Source organism: Solea senegalensis, linkage group LG12 (assembly GCF_019176455.1).
Source record: "Solea senegalensis isolate Sse05_10M linkage group LG12, IFAPA_SoseM_1, whole genome shotgun sequence".
NCBI lineage: Eukaryota > Metazoa > Chordata > Actinopteri > Pleuronectiformes > Soleidae > Solea > Solea senegalensis.
Genome location: NC_058032.1, coordinates 9,427,802 through 9,444,728, shown reverse-complemented (window position 1 = coordinate 9,444,728; position 16,927 = coordinate 9,427,802). Strand labels below are relative to the sequence as shown.

Here is a 16,927-nt window from a genome sequence, read left to right as displayed (position 1 = left end):
AAATTAAATTACAGCATGTGCTCTGAATTTGTATGAGATTAGTAACAAGGGAGTGTGGCCTCTGAAATTAAAATTTCTGTATCAGTTTACAAAACTGAAGAATAAATGTTTATGTATTTATGTATCCATTGTAACATGTTTTGTTTTATTTTTAAATGTCATGTATATGTTGTTTAGCACGTTGTATAAAAAGGGACTCTATAAACAAAGGTGGCCTTTTAATTGTTATCATTATTGAATCCAAAAATGGTCAAAAACATAACAATCATTTTTGCGACAGTACTCCTTTTCTTTTCATATATATTTATCTGCTGTTAGCATGTTCTTGGCGACAAAGTAATGTTGTGTGCATCAATAAATGCTGACTGTGCACATTTATACACTATCAACCATTTAGTAACTGGTTTAGCTTAGAGAACAGGTGGAATTTCCTGCATGCGTCTAAATAACAGTGACGCTCGCTATCACTGTGGAGAAACCACACTGACGATGTTCTTTGTAGGTCGTACAGGAGCAAAGTCGGGAGCTCATTTTCATTTTAAACAGTCGCCGTTCCACATGATGACCAGAATAAACCTCAAATAAATACAAACAGTCTCCTGAATAGCAGTTAGACATGTTTGGTTTAGTTCATATTGTTCAATTCTGATTTAATTCTGATCAGATTTGAAAGATCACATGCATAACAACTTCACGTGTGTTGCTTCTGTCTCCCATTTGAACGCAACTGTCCCGTCGAATGGCATGTATGTGTACCGCACATGTCTTTTTGCACACGCCATCGACAACATTAAACTTCATATTTGTGCGACCGCGCTGTATTAGAGCAGGAGATACCGTCGGTAAGGTATACGTTAAGATGGGGGTCTGTGTAAGTGTCACAGAGTCAGTACCTTTACATGAAATTAGAAAATGATTCACTTTGTCAGACTGAAATTGTACTACAACTCATTTCTCAAAATCAGACTCAGATAATGCAATATGGAGTGGAGGTACTACTGCATGTATATGTCCCTACCCCCAGCTAATAACTAGAAATAACAGTGGAAGTCAATACATGGAAGAATATGACAACAGTGACAAAAACAAAGTGAAATTCAGGTTGGTACTGAATTGCACTGACGAGCAGACTGACTTTGTGGTCTGAAATCTTAAAGAATAGGATATTTTATGAATAATGGATGGTAGGAAGACTAGGAATGGAGCCCGACCCAGTAACAACTAGCTGCAAGCTAAACCAGAAACCGCCGTATCCTAACGAGCTGAAAGGGGAGGTGCTTCACCCCCTAGTGGAGCGGAGGCAGACGCACTTCATTCAATAAATTGATTCCTCACTGGCGCTCGTATACTGGGACAAAGACAGTAGTCCAGTTACACTGTGTGGTCGACTCGTCTGTGCAACGTAAACGCAGAGTGAGAACTCGGACACCGGACATGCTCTCACCTCCCAAATGAAGAGGGAAGAGACAGGAATATTATTATGATATTTGTCAGAAGTGTTGTTATTTGCACTGGACAATTATTAATCACACAACAAGAACAACATTATTTTAAGTTATGTCCCTTCTCCTTATTTCCATTTCATTTAGTAAATGTACAGGTGATTCTGTGGGAGCACATCAAAATCTTATGAATAATCATCACACCAGTAAATGTGAACCCGTGAAGAAAACCTGAAGTAGCATATTAGACGTTGGCATGGAGAACTTAAATTAACTTGAATGAATTTGACAACAAAAGGTATCAACTAGATTAACTTCAAATATGCAAAGCAACACAGCCAAATAAGTGTTTCCAGGTAACACACAAAAATGCTCATTTGTGCCGTTGGAAAGTGAGAGAAACCTCGATGGCTCAAAAAAGTATTAATCATCACGCAATTCCATTGACCTGAGATGGTTTTTCATTTCTTTAACACTCTTACTTCACCGATCGCCATCAGTGCAACCTGAGAATCTTCAATCTTTGATTGAAATATCAATCAAAGAGAGGAAATACTATATATACCTGTCACTTGACACTTAAAATCAACCTTGCAGTAATTATATGTCACATGAGATTAAATGCACTGACGGGAACTGTTCCTGCAGGTGTTATAAAAACGTCACCCATCGCGGTGTTTTAATTCACATCACATTCCTAAAAGAAATGTATAGATTTGCTGAGTGCACTCTCCATCTGATCTCTTACAGCTTGCCCTCTTACCCCAAGACACATGCTCGTTGATAAATCTCCTTTTTATCTGATGAGAATATTCCAGGTTTAAGATAGAGCCTTTCAAGATCACGGCGGGGGTCCAGCTCGAGACGTACAGACATGGAGTGCATCTGAATTCCAATCTGATACGACTCTCTGGGTTGTTGTTAAAGACGTAGAAAATCAAATATGACTGATATGTACGGTAAAAAACCAACGACACGTTAATCAATGCGAAAAAAGGTGCACACGCGTGCGCAAGCACACACAGTATACACAATGTACATCCGTTTTTGATCGTTGCCTGAAGGCTGTCAAGTTGTAATCACCTATGGGAGTGTTTGACATAAATGCCCGCCATGCCTGCGCATTCATTTTAAATCCTCCACCTCCACCACGGAGACCCGCTTCTGTACAATCTCTCCGGCACAACAGTTTGGACCAAGTCTTGATGCTGATAAATAAAGTAAAATCAAATGAATATTTAAAGCTAATCATAGCAACAGAGCTGGAGAACACACACAGACAGATTGGCGCCCGCAGGGGGAAGAGGGAGCTTTTTGACTGCAGCTCCCGATAGACCGAGGTCCTCACTTTCCTCAGATTTAAATTCAAACGCTCTTGTTTTAAAGAATGTTCTCATGATCCCAATTGGAATCATCCATAATTAACCGAGCAGGCTCTTGACAAAGGCAGAACAATTGTTTAGTAATTAAATAACAGAGAGTGGGGGGGAAAGGGGGTGAACATGGCATCATTATTTCTTGGGTTGTCTAATGATTTCCCTCACACATACATGAAGTGTTCATGGCTACAAGAGCCATTTAAAAATGTCAATGATCCCGTTATAGAGAAGAGAGCGCACAGAAACGACTCTGAGCGGCGGCACGAGTATATTGTCTTTCATCGCGCTGTACAATCAAAAACACGGGGTTATGGAAACTGTAAGATAACAGACGTATGTGTTTGGGCGTGTGTGTGATTACTGCTCTCCTTGGTCCTGTGTATAGATAGCAGGGGGGAGGGGTAACGTTCACATTTCCCACCCAAAGATGAGCAACGGTGTCTCGGGAGGGAGCCGGGCGGGTGGGGGTGGTGGGTGTGTGTGTCCTCATCCATGCTGCACCGTAGCATGGATGCAGATGGGGAGCATATACTGACCATTCAAAAGCTCGTTTTAAGACCTGGAGGGGGTAAAAGCTTGTCCACAGTGTCAGGGCCTCTTCTGCTTTTTCCTCTCTGACAGAACCACCAACTGCCTCTTCTTACATAACCCCCTCCCCTCTCCTGGCCCACTGCTTGCTTTTATTGGCTTATTTTTCTCTTATTCAACCTTAGTATTTTCACCCAACTGACTGCTGCCCCATCACCAATCATCTGCTGCTGATTCCTTCTCTGGAATTCTGGATTATTTCCCTCCGAGGAGTTTGCATGTGGTGCACATACGCATGATACAGCAAAGAAGCGAGCATCACTGGAAAGGGGAAGGACCAGATACTACCGAGTGCTTCATCCCTTAATGGAAGCTATTTCCACAACATAAGATGCTTCGCATGATGTAATCAAACAACGCAGATGCTCATTTGTTCCATTGTATGTCGCATGTTGAATAAATGCACTGGATGTAGAAGAAGTAGAACAATGAGGTTTCAGTAGTGATGTGGGGGGATAAAACCTCCATGTAGGCAATAAATGCTTACATAATCACATCTGCTATGAGCTTTTCAAACGTGTGAAACGTGAAATAAGCATGACTGGTCTGGATGTAGCTCACACTAGATGTTAAGAAAACACAAACGCAGACACAGTTGCTTCTCCAAAGGTAAAGCCTCTCCTCGACTGTAGTAATCTGCTAATATCAGCTATGTTGCGGCTCATATGTGGGCTCTGCTCAGGGGGGTTTCTTCCACTCTGCCACTGAAATCTCAGCCTCCATTTTACCCCTGTGCCTTTTCTCACCTTCCTTCTTCCTGCTGCCTCCCATATTTCTTCTTCAAAATGCGATCAGACAAGAAGGGGTTAACAAACAATGCAGCGGCTTCACTTGCTGCAAACATGAGACTACAACACACATACTCATGCACGGCAACAACCATTCCTTGAATCTCTTGCTCGCCAAGCTACCCTTCCCCCACCCGGGCTGATTCTCATGCTCTCATACATGCACCTTGCTTAATTAGAGACTGTGCTTCTGGAGCTGTTCTGACCTGATATCAACTGTAATTTATAAACACATGTAAATAAAAGGAGGCTTTAGAGACAAAATGGAGCACATGCAAGGCGAAAGCTTCCCCTTCACACTGAGCTGTATGCACAAACAGACAGCGCTTTACTGCTGATTCTCTATTTTCCTGACAACACCTCCTGTACACTGTGACTATTATGAGAAAAATGGTCTGGAAAAACAGAAAATACATGAGCAGAACTGGCTTTGATTTCATCTGTTTCCCCTCTAAACAACTGAGGTACAACCCTAAAATAACACCATCTCTGAGGAATTTGTTCCTTACGTCCGATTCCTCAAAAAAAATCACTCTGTCACGTTACGAGTTGCTGGGAAACAACTTAAAATAATTGTGACCTGCAATTCAAGGCTGCTTCACCAATGAAAATGCACCATTTTGGCCTACGGTAACTGCATCAGCGTGAGTCTTTGACGACACACACTAGGTGTGTTAAATCTATAGCATTAGTCATCTGCATCAAATCCAAACATGAAGACCATCCTCGTGCGTGCGCGTGTGTGTGTGTATGTGCAGTTAAACTGGATCTGTCCTGTTCTCTCTTCCAATAAAAGAGTCACAGTCAACAAATGGTAAAGGAGGGCTTGAGGTGAATGCTAAATATGAGCTTCAGTTGATATATGATAGTCTATGTGTTACAACAACAGCAGCAGCAGCCTAGTCTCCCACTGCCAGGCCCCACAGTCCTGAGCTGTCTAACATAATGAGGAAGAGGAGTTACCTGGTCGTACCACTCCCGGTTGGTACAGGTGCACTCAGGCCACCATCCTCCTTGTCCACTGGAGTTGCTGCCGTTTACTTTGGGGCCTCCCTTGGATTGGCCCTTTGGGTTGGGGCCTCCTGGGCCCCCACTAGACATAATCTTGCCCTTACTTCTCCCCAAAGTGCCTCCTCCTCCTCCCATGCTTCCACCTCCCCCCGAGGCTGGAGGCGGTAAGGTCTGGCCTCCCCCATACCCAGGCGGGTATCCATAGGGCTCGGCCTGCCAGTCTCCTCCATATGAAGGGGCATCCATCCTACGCAGGGCAGCCATACGGGTCACTTCATAACATTCTGGGCACTTGCAGCAGTGGTGGTGTTTGTGCATGCTGGCTGGGGCTGATGCTGAGCGGAGTGGCGTGGCACTCTGTCTCTGCTGCCTCCTCAGATCTCAACACGGCACGCTGTGATCGGCTCAAAAAGCGGTAAAGCCAATGGAAACAGAACTAATCACAGGAATCTCTGCAGATTCTTCCCTCTTTTTTTTTTTGTCGAATCCTGTGGCTCTTCTCCTCTTCGCTCCCCTCAGACGTAGAAAAAAGCAGGATCAAGAGGGACGGAAAGCAGCGACGGGGAAATAAAATACAAAATGGGCATGTAGTCTTTGTCCTCTTGATGTAGACGATCAAAGGAAATATTCAAAATATTGTATACGACCAGACAATCAGAGACCAGCCCCAAAGATAGAAATTCCTCTTGCTTCTCTTGGTTCACAGTGATACGCATATAAATTCATGTATATTTATATATACATATATATATATACATACACATACATATTATCTTGTTTATATATTATATATATTTACACACACAAATACATATAAAAATATTATTATAAACGGACAAGCACAAATACAGATATGTACAGGGATAAATGTATATATATATAAATATCTATATGTGTGTGTACAAATATATATAGATATATAAACAATATATATATATATGTATATATATATATATAAATAAATGATATCCGCAAATGAAAATTCTTCTTCTCTTGGTTTCTTCCCGTCAAAATATTAGGTTTTTTTTTTCTTTTCCTCCTGCGTTGAAAAATCGTTGTCTTTTCTCTTTTCTGTCTCTTTTTTTCTCAGCCTGCAGAGAGGAGCTGAGCAGTGGATCGTCGCTCAGCCAGCTTGCCCTAGATGTGGATTATTCAGAGGGATGCGAGTGAGCAAGAGGGAGATGCAGAGAGAGAGAGAGAGAGAGAGAGAGAGAGAGAGAGAGAGAGATGCAGGGAGGGAGGGAGGGAGAGCGGATTTGTAGCAGCATCCTTCTAGCACCTCAGCCCTGACAGCCACAGCCAATCAACTGGCAGCGCTGCCATCAGCAGCAGCAGCAGCAGCAGCACCAACAGGACTGAGCGCTTCACTAGCTCTTCTTAAAGGAGCCGCTGCACCTCAGCATCACTGCTGCCTGCCATGGGTGAAAAGGTACAGACTGACTGACTGACTGACTGACTGACACATCAATCCAATTCAATTCAAACAACATTTGCGTATCTTTGCTTTTATTGTAAAAGAATTGAGTCACTGTCCGCAGACCAAAGCTCAACCGTGACCCTGATCCACTGATTGAGAGTCTAATCCATGTTTTCCATCAAACCAGTGCAGCCAAAATCCAACTTAAGAGTGAGCTCCCATGTGCCTGTGACTGGTCACTGGTCACCACCGCGGTCATCTTTAGTCCATCTACAGACCTACCAGCTTCCTAGTGCTAGTGAGTGAGTGAGTGAGTGAGTGAGTGAGTGAGTGAGTGAGTGACAACCTTGAGCTCTGTGTCACACACACAGCACACATCTGTAAATAATCTCACAGTGGAAGCAGGTGCAGCAGATGAAAATCCTTTTCTCCAGGGAATCACTACAGTGATGCCTTTGAATCACACTGCATTACAACTAACAGACACTTGACTGATGATTTATATTGCTGTTGAGTTTGAGTCAAAAAAAAAAACTGGACTGCTAACGCTAAAGCGCCGTTAAAGGGAAAATATCTTGTGTTCACAACGATGACATCAACACGTGTATGAAACCAACACGATTACACGCTTGGGCTTTGGAGTGGGTGGAGGAAGAGAATGAGAGTGTGTGTGAATGTGTGTGTGAGAGAGGACAAAACAGGAAGGAGAGACTATATGGCTTTCATATAATGTGTGGCACTAATATTTTCAGTAACGCGACAGGACTGCATGTGCACCAGCTCGCAATGCCTATGCATCTGTAGGCCGATCACAGCCATATATAAAACACTGTGACACTGAGGGTAAAGGTTCATTTTGGAGGAGGAATGTTATAGTGTCACCATTAAGGACGTGCATATATGCATTATTAATGAAATATGACGGGGAAACGGAGCTGGGTGTGTCTGCAACGACGGGCGAAATTTGCACATCAATCTGCATGTTACAATGCTCATACATATGAGATGAACACGTAAGACACAGTGCCTTTAAAATCTGCGTTTACAAATTGAACCAAATTTTAGGGTGAGAACACACTGCACACTGTGTTGCAGGTCTACCAGGAGGCACACACAGCGGGCTCAGCCACACTTAATTACATGCAACAGTAACTCACTTCATTATAATGATATTCTATCACTCTAACCTGCAGAGAATTGCCAAGCAGAGAGCAAAGAGAGGAGAAACTTAATCATGTTCAAACTAGAGACCAGAAACCAATGAATGCCTCAAGTTGCATTGTACGACGCAGCCACGAACCCCTGCTGGAGCCAATCACAGTGAGGAGGCGGGGCTTCGGCTGGAAAGGACGATGTAAGCATATCGATCACGGCACACATGACTGAGCACATGTTGCGACTGTCTTCCCTAGCCGTGCTCTGTCTCTCTCACAAACTGACCACATTGCATTTATCGTTCTGTGGCAGTCGGCGGGAGATCGGCAGAGAAAGAAATATTCCGCGTGATGTGCGGCATACAAAAAAAAGGAAATGACCACATCACAGATGATGATGGTGGCAGAGGAGATATAGAAATATCACCTGAGGGAATTATTGTATGTCATGTTACATACACAAATGTGTGTATTTGATGTAGATACATAGGGGAAAAGAAACAGAGAAGAAAAGAAAATGCTTCAAAACTGGTACATCCTTTTAGCGCCAATCAGTTTCTGGTTTTCTGTGTCACAGCAGCAGCAGGACGGATGAAGGAATACAGGAAGTTAATATGCACTTATCAAATTACAGTAGACCTATTACGGGGGACAGACAATGTCTTGAAGCTTAATTCAGTGCTGGTGTTTATGTTCTGTAAAATGTAATATTTCTATGTAATTTTGTGGATAAAGAGATTTATATGTAATACTTCACATTTCAGTTACAGTAAGCTTATAACGCAGTCATCAAGCCAATTTACAAAGCTCTTTCATGATGAATACAGATTTTTGTGATTATGTAAAGGCTGTGTTGTGAGGTTATCGTCTGTGATGTCCTAGTATAGGGTTACATGATACTGACAATTTAATCTACAGTTTATAACAAAAATATCACCTACACAAGATTATTTTACCATTGTTGATTAAGTACCAAGCAGAAGGAGCAATCTTCTGTTACTGGCATTTGTTAAGTGGCAACACACAAATGTGCACAAAGATGTTCCACTGTCAGTGAAACATGAAAAACTTGAAAAGACGTATTGCCACAAACACTGAACAGATTGCTTGTAAATACACCCTGACAGAAAATACAACAGCTTAGTTTTGCACATCCAGAGGTCTTGTTTTTAAAAAGGAAAATATCTATATACACACATGTGCATGAGAGGTGTGTGTGTGTGTGAAAACCTTGAAAAACACTAAGCCCAATTAAAGCATGAACTGGAAAGATGTGGATCAACAGCAAGAGGTGATTTATCTTGTGAAATGAAAGCAGTGGCCTCTAACCTTCTGTTGGCAAATGGAAAAGAAGGACCTGTGATTTATGGCATAAACGAGGAAATGATCCTGTGCTTTTGAACAGACACACTGCTACACATCCCACTTTGCTGCTTCTTCCCCAACACTATCAGCTCAGCATCAGCCGGCACAGAACTTATTACATAAACCCACCTGGACACCCTGCGCAGACCATGTATTTGGCTTTTCAGTCATTTCTAGGCATTTCTCAGAGAAGCAATATGACTACTCCTCCGTCACCTGACCGGATGCAGCACCATATAAGGACAGTCGGCAGTGAGGCGGTCTTAAAGAGGCAGCTCCATATTAACACATAAGCTACTGTAGCCTTAACTAACTGTAAGAGGGGGGTTGAGGAAGCACATCTCATGAGTCTCTCTCAGGCATCATTACATCATAGCTGAATTCACTTGTTTCTTCTACAAATATGAGATATCAGAGGGAATACATTGAAGAATAAAGAAAAATCATGACACGTAATCTGCTTAGTGACTCAAAGTGTGCAGGAGAGGTAACACGTGAATGGCAAATGAAGAGAAGAAACACGAGATACTCATTGGTTTTGTACTCAAACACAAAGTAACGTCAAAGGTCTCCTATAGATGCAATCACAGGAAACAAAATGATGAAGACTCCTTATTCAGTATAGCAGCACAAACAAACAGAAGCATGAGCATGAGAGGAAAATGAAAGAAAGAATGGAGGGAGATGAGAGTATCAGGGCTGCACGAGTAAACAGGTTTCATATAGATTTTAGTGCATACACAAAATGCAAGTAGGTGATAAAATATGACGAAGGTGTTCACAAAAGACGCCACAACTGAGGAGAAATGCAGCCGAAATGCCCCCTCTGTGGGCAGAAATGTGATGATGAGACGGGGCATTAGTGGAGCACAGAGGGGCTATAAAAACAGAGAGGAAGAAGAAAATACAGAGATGTGGAGAAAACAACAAAGTGCGCACATGTCGATGAATGCATGGGAACTGTGTGCATGGTTGTGTTTGTGCGTGATTATCCATTCACCTTGCCACCGCGAGCAGTGCATGTAAAACCACTGTGCTTGCTGAGTGTGCATCATCATGAGTGTGTGTGTGTGTGTGCGTGTGTGTGGTGTGAACGCTGAGCTGAAAGAGGGTGAGGGAAGAAAAAAAACAAAGATGCGAATTAGAAGGGGAAAGAAAAAGACAGGATGAAAAACAGAAAAGCGAGGAGAGAGCGATAGATAGAAAGAGAGAGAAAGAGTCAGAGCAGTCTGTAGGGATGCAGGCGGGGGAGGAATGTGGTTTCCATGGCAACCCCGAGGAAGGCTGAGCTCTGGGTGTCCGTTCCAGCTCTGCACTGCACCGGCCTTCGTCTCTCAGCTGCCTTGCTCCCTCTCTCTCTCTCTCTCTTTCCAGCCTCCCCCACTTTATCTTTCCTTCCTCCCTCCCTCCCAATTCTTGCACCTCCTCAGCTCCCTCACCTCCCTTCTTCATATGATAGAGAGCTCTCTCTCTCTCCCTCGCACACACACACACCAGAGTCAACCTGTGCTGCTGTCACCATTTTCTTATGAGACTTTGTCGTACAAGCACAGTGGATCTGCGAGCTTACAGCCTGCATCTCCCTCGCTTTCCTCTTGCAAGCCCCCAGATCCTCAAGCCTCCACCACCCCCTCCACCTCCACCCACTGCACTAGTTCAGGGCTCAGCTGAAAAGCCAACGCCTGTGGCCACTGTACTGCCATGTGCCACTGGCCATGCTGTAATAGGGAAGGCATGTGAACACAAGGGCCTCCAACGATACCCAGGAACGCAGCTATGGGACATGTCTCTATTATGAACGTGTGAGGCCTGTGCTTGTTGCTTGTGAGGGCAGCAGGCTGACCACACAACCTTTAAAGAAACAGTTCAGTGTTTTGGGAAATCACTTTTCTTGCCAGGAGTTAAATGAGAAGAATGATACCCATAAACTAAAGTAAAAGGCTAGAACCAGCAGGCAGAAAGCTTAGCACAGCAGAAAGACTGGAAACAAGGGAACCGTGTAACAATACCAGCACCTGTAACCATCATTTAAAAACACACCATAGCTGTTTTGTTGAGTCCATACAAAAAAAAGAAAGACAAGAAAATCTGCTGAACAGCCATCAATCAATCAAGTAACAGGGAATATTAGCACTGTGTTTTTGCGGCACATTATGTCACAGAGAAGTTGTCTATCACTTTATCATTTTTGTCATAATTACATATAATTTCTTCAAACCATGCTTTGTAAAGTTATAAAGATGTTGAATGCAACTTTCTCTACTAAATCCTTCATGCGTGAGTCCGAGCAGACATTTGCACCAGATGCAATGAAATACCCTCCAGGCGTTCTTTACATACTGCCTACATCCTATAAGATCACGGTGACCTGTTTCCAGTCTTTGCGCTAAGCTCAGTTAACACTTAGTAATGCAGTAAATGAACCCAGTTTTGTTTTTGAATCTCTCATATTACATCAGAGGGATAGTAGAAGCCTTAAAACATTGAAATGATGTGTTAGTTTAAGCTGCAGGCGACAAAAAATATTTACTAAAAGATCAAAAGTCTTTATATAATTGAGAAATAAGATGAACTAAAAAAACAAAACAGATGGCATTTTTCATTATACTCTTATGAAAAAGTAAATTTAGTCTAAAATATTCATATTAAAATAATGAAAGACCGTTTGAGGATTTTGTACAAAAAAATCAGTTTCATATACAGTAAAATCAGGATGCTGGAGGAGCACAGTCCTGGGGAGAATGTATAATCATCACATCATCAGGATGATTCCTCGCTGGATCATTGCTTCTCTTAATATCCCTTGCCCTTTCTGATGTCTTAATATAATCACTGGGGAGAAGATGTGTTCAGGAGACCCTCGGGAAACTCAGGTTTGTTTTGCTTTACTTACCTTTGGCAGGTCGATATGGGAGCGAATCACCACGCCAGAAACTCGCTCCACTTTGTGAGAGCTGCTCCTGCTGGTCACTCGTACCCGAAACAAACCCTCCTCCTCCTCCTGGTCACAGAGAGGAAGAATGAAGAAAATACATGATTCAAAAATTTTCAGGACATATTTACCAAAGATCACAACCACCGATGACATCTTTAAGACATATTTTTTTATATTGCCTGTAATGGGTTCCTAAAACATTTTTTTCCTTGTGATAATGTTCAATCTTTTATTATTGTGCATTATTTGTCAAGTCAGTCCATTTTTTTTTTGGTTGGACAGTGGTTAGTTTTGAGAATGAGATGTTTGCATCTATTGCAGTGTCGCCTGCAACTCTAACCTCTTTCAGACTCCGACAGTAATACACCAGATTCTTTTTTTTGACAGCATTATTTTTCATGGGTTACATAATTAGGTATTGCAGAAACAAATAAGTGACTAAAGCTTTAACACTAATTTGCATTCCTGCTGAGAGTTAAAGAAAAAAAGGGGAAAAAAAGAAAACATGATGTAGGTTACAGCCACAAACAGCCTGACAAACAGAAAGAAATGTTTTTTTTCTTGTAGCAAACATCCAGGTTGTTAAACTAGTCATTGAATATAACAGATAAGTGTAAAATCAGATGTTTAGCGAGGCTCTTTGAAGCTATGCTAAGTGCACTTAGCATAAAGACTGGACACAGAGCTGCTAGCACAATTTTATTTCTTGTTCAAAATGTAAAAAAAAAAATACATAAATAGAGAAATAAATAAATATACAATAACAACAATAATAATAATAATAATAATAAACCCACCCCCGATATTTTCTGGGGGGGACATGTTGTTCACAGCCCTGGACAAGAAAGAAACCAGAAGTTGTTATGTTTTGCTAAACTAAGCTAACGGACTAGCTTAAAATTTAGCACAAAGGAATTAACCTGTACACAGCAGACAGTGAGAAAGTCAGAAGTCAACCAACCATGCAGGTGCATTAGAAAGAAACAAGAGAAAATGGCAATCAAGGTTAGAACTGGAACTCCCCAAAATGCAGAAGTACAGTGTTTGAAATAATAAGTGCTTTTTAGGATTAAGAAGAGACTGGAGCTAGCATAAGTAATTATGTGGGCACCGGGTTGAGTAAAATACGCTGTTTTACAATAGTATTTCTATGTATGGAACTGTTTATCAACAAAACACAAGTTTATATATGCCTGCGCAGTATCCTCCTGTTACCTTTACATCTCGTCGTGTCTCCATTGCTATGATATACAGGACAATGAATCGGGGCAAACAATTAAAAGTGTCCATTTTCTGTTGGATGATAATGAATGACAGACAGATGGAGAAGGCCTGACAGCAGGAGGAGGTTTTTGTTTCCCCCTCATACAAATTGTGCAATATTCATTAGTGGACTATATGGTTCTGCACTGACTTGATGATCAAAAATAAGGCACAAAGTGTTTTTTTGTACCTGCTCAATACGGATTACGTCTTTCATCCAAATATGGAACAAATCCTTATTTTACAAAACGATTGGCAATCAGTGTGCTGAAAGTAATCCTCAACGCAATCAAAAGTATTTGAGTAACAGCTACTGAAACTCGACTATTTAACAAAACACTGTGCCTTTTTTGCTTCGAAAACATCGGCCTGTGATGACAGAGCAACACAGAACATACGCACAAATACAATGCAGCTTAGTAAGATTAGACCAACACTGACTTACTAACCCTAACTGTCAGCAGAGGGCAGCCTTTAGAGCAGAGAAAAAATAAGGCCAATTTTAGATGTCCCAAATAATGTCGCTTTGACCTGATACCTCCAAATAAGAAATGGAAGTTGCCCAAGTTGAAATGTTTTTGAATACATACAGGCACACTGTGACTGTCAACCAATGGAAAGAGTTTGTCAGCAGGAAAGAAGTGTGATATCATGTTTTCCTTTTGTTTATTTTTGCACTGGTGCAGATCAGATAAACTGTGTTATTTCAGAGGTGCGAAGTGAGTTTCACTTTGACAGCTCCAGTCCCACATGGCAGCGCTGACAGGCAGGTCAACTGAATTACCCCCTGCACCCCGAGCTGCCCGTTCTGTCTAATAGTGGCAGCTAACAGTATGCCCTTTACAATAGACACACACTCACTTTCAACTTCACGGACATTAAAGACAGATATTTAAAATGTATAAATAAAATTAACTGAGACATGATGTTCCAGCAGACGAGCACAAGATACCTTCTAACCATACATGCAATAAATGAAACGGCTTATTTTCTGCTTTCATTTGTTTTCCATGGGAGTTATTCTCCTGCACTCTCACCTGCTACTCTGCACCAAATCAGGGAATTTGCAGACTCATTTAGTTTCCCTCCCATCCTCCACTCAGGTGACAGCATGGCTAGAATACTGATGAGCACCTCACTGGGTGTCCATTAAGCAGCCCGCTCTCACTCGCTGTCTCAAACTTCCACTATCAATGCTGCATCCTTCCATCACCTTCTCGCTCTTGAGGACGGTGGCTGCCTGGGCGCCACAGGCAGCGGGGATCCACAGAGGAGAGGGTGGGGAGGATGGGGGGTGGGGGGCAGGAGCCATGCTGCACTGAATTAGAAGCTAAACAGGGCGGATCACAGAATATGCAAAGAGGGTTGTAGAATAAAGTTCAAGCCACAGTTACAGCTTGTTGTTTAGTTTCTCTACTATGGGATGTGCAGAGTAGGAGCACATTTAGCACATTTTTGCAGTTCTTCAACGCATGAGTGGAGTGCAGTGCATAGTAGAGCAGACAGGAGGTTGAAATATTAGAGGCGCCGCTAAATAATGATTTGATTATGATGCATGGTGTTGAGAACATTAAATGTAATGAATACATACAATAAAATGGTTAATTTGGCAAACCTTTAGGTAAAAGAAAAAACTTATTTCCAATGTTGGGGTGCTTCCTGAATATGCAGTTAATACTAAACTCTCTAAATCTGTTTATTTAACAGATAAATGTATGACAAACCTAATTGAACTTTACAAATGTATATATATAAAAAACACACTAAAAATTGGAAATTGTAGTTTAAATGGAGATAGAATTACTGATCACTATCCACAAAATATGAGAATGAGAGAAGAAACTAGCAGTTGAAATACTTGTGGTCAGCCACACACTTAACATTACAATTCCTTTTTACTGCTGGGTTTACAATCCATTCAGTCTTCTTTTTAGTGCAATGTTGTTTCTTTTTATGCTGCAGTGTCTAATTTATTTACATGATATGTTCTATGTAGCCATTTATTCTTCCCATTGTGTGGGAGACAATGTTGTCATTCTGGAATTCTATAGTAATGATAGCTGGTTCAAAAAGTAACCGTTTGAAATAAATAGATAAAAGTACTATGCAGTTTTTTAATATCATTAGTGTGTTAAATGACTATATAATATAGAATACTTAGTTTATGGTGAAGGTGCTTCAGCAGCCCAAAGAAAAACTAAATATTTCACATACATCCCATTGCTACATAAATGTAAAAATGCGTGACAATCCATTTTCTAAGTCACGTCAAGTTTTACAAGCAGACATGAACTGGACAACACTAATATCCTGCACTACAGCGTCCATTAAAACGGTCTTGAAAATGACAACTTTATTGCAGTTCCCCATGTTTAGCTGACCATACATAATCCAGTTCAGACTTAGCACAGGCATTTTAAAAACATATTGCCATTAAGGGATTGACTGCAGGGAGGGGGTGTTAAGCATGAAGGAATAATGTTGGATTAAAGTTTTTATCTCATGTGAGGATTGAATTGTGCAATTTCGGCACCACCTTAATATCATAAGCCTAAAAAACCACTAGACACACAGTGTGCACGGCTTTAAAATGTGCATATGATGATTTAATACGTGTCGACTCATACCAGAACCAGGTTATTGGACTATATACGTTATCAACTTAAGTTTAGGACACTGAATCTCTCAGAAAACAAAAAACTAAAAAGGAAATTGTTCACTCAATCCCAAACTCTCCTTTTTTTATAGCTTTTTTGTAGCCCTTTTAAGCACATCCTTCTTGCCAGGTATTTCGATACACTTGAGTTCACGGGAGAGCTTTTGTGACCCATTTATATGGTGCTACGTTTTTTTTTTTTTGTTGAAGATACTGATAGTTTTAAATCATTAAACATTCGAAGAGTGCAGATTACAGACACATTTAGTCAAGGAGGGGACATGGAACTACAGAGAAACATGCGTGTGCATGGATTCTTCTTCATTCTTCGTCTCTTCTTCATGTGCCATCTGCCGTCCGTAGGCCGGCTGTCATGGATCTTCTCCATCGTTCCCGATCTCGTGCGGCTCTGTTGTGCCATCCTTGTATTTCAGATCTGTCCAGTCATTGATGTCTCTACTGTCCTCTTCTACCGTTTGTCTTTCCTTCCGGAAGCAATCGTTGTAAGGTCATCTCCTCTTATGATATGGCCAAAGAATGAAGACTTTCGCGTTTTGCTTTCATCTTTTTTAGAACTTCCCAAGTTGTTTGTGTCCGGGAGGATTAAGTGGTAGAAGATGGATGATGGATGGATGGAGAGAAAACTCACTGAGATTAAGAATGCCTTTTACAAGAGTATGCTGGCCAAGACAGGCAGCAGCAACATTTGTTGTGCAAGTGCTCAACAAATGTAGGCATCGTGACATTAAAATCAAAGTGAAAATGAGTTAAAAACATCTGCAGCCAGATGTTTGTGCCTCCAAGTCATTCAGTAGCCCTTTGAAAGTGTTCAGTGAGAGCGGCTCCTTCAGTTTAAGCTCATTTTTCCAAAGCACTCCAGTCACAGGGAGCAGCAAACTTGATTGCATTTTTCCTAATCAGTGACGGAA

The 16,927-nt window shown here is 41.5% G+C and overlaps 1 protein-coding gene across 5 annotated transcripts in view; it reads right to left on the bottom strand.

Annotated features, from left to right (window-relative positions):
• dlg3 (discs, large homolog 3 (Drosophila)) overlaps positions 1-16,927 on the bottom strand; it is a 75,713-nt gene that overhangs the window by 50,894 nt on the left and 7,892 nt on the right. For 2 of the 5 annotated variants that reach the window (XM_044039764.1, XM_044039765.1), the window contains exon 1: positions 5,161-5,965. In XM_044039764.1, coding sequence (XP_043895699.1) covers positions 5,161-5,526 — 366 coding nt within the window. In that variant the 5' untranslated portion in view covers positions 5,527-5,965. Of the gene's footprint in view, positions 1-5,160; positions 5,966-12,037; positions 12,146-16,927 lie in introns of those variants that run through there. The other 3 variants (XM_044039761.1, XM_044039763.1, XM_044039762.1) reach the window with 2 other exon arrangements.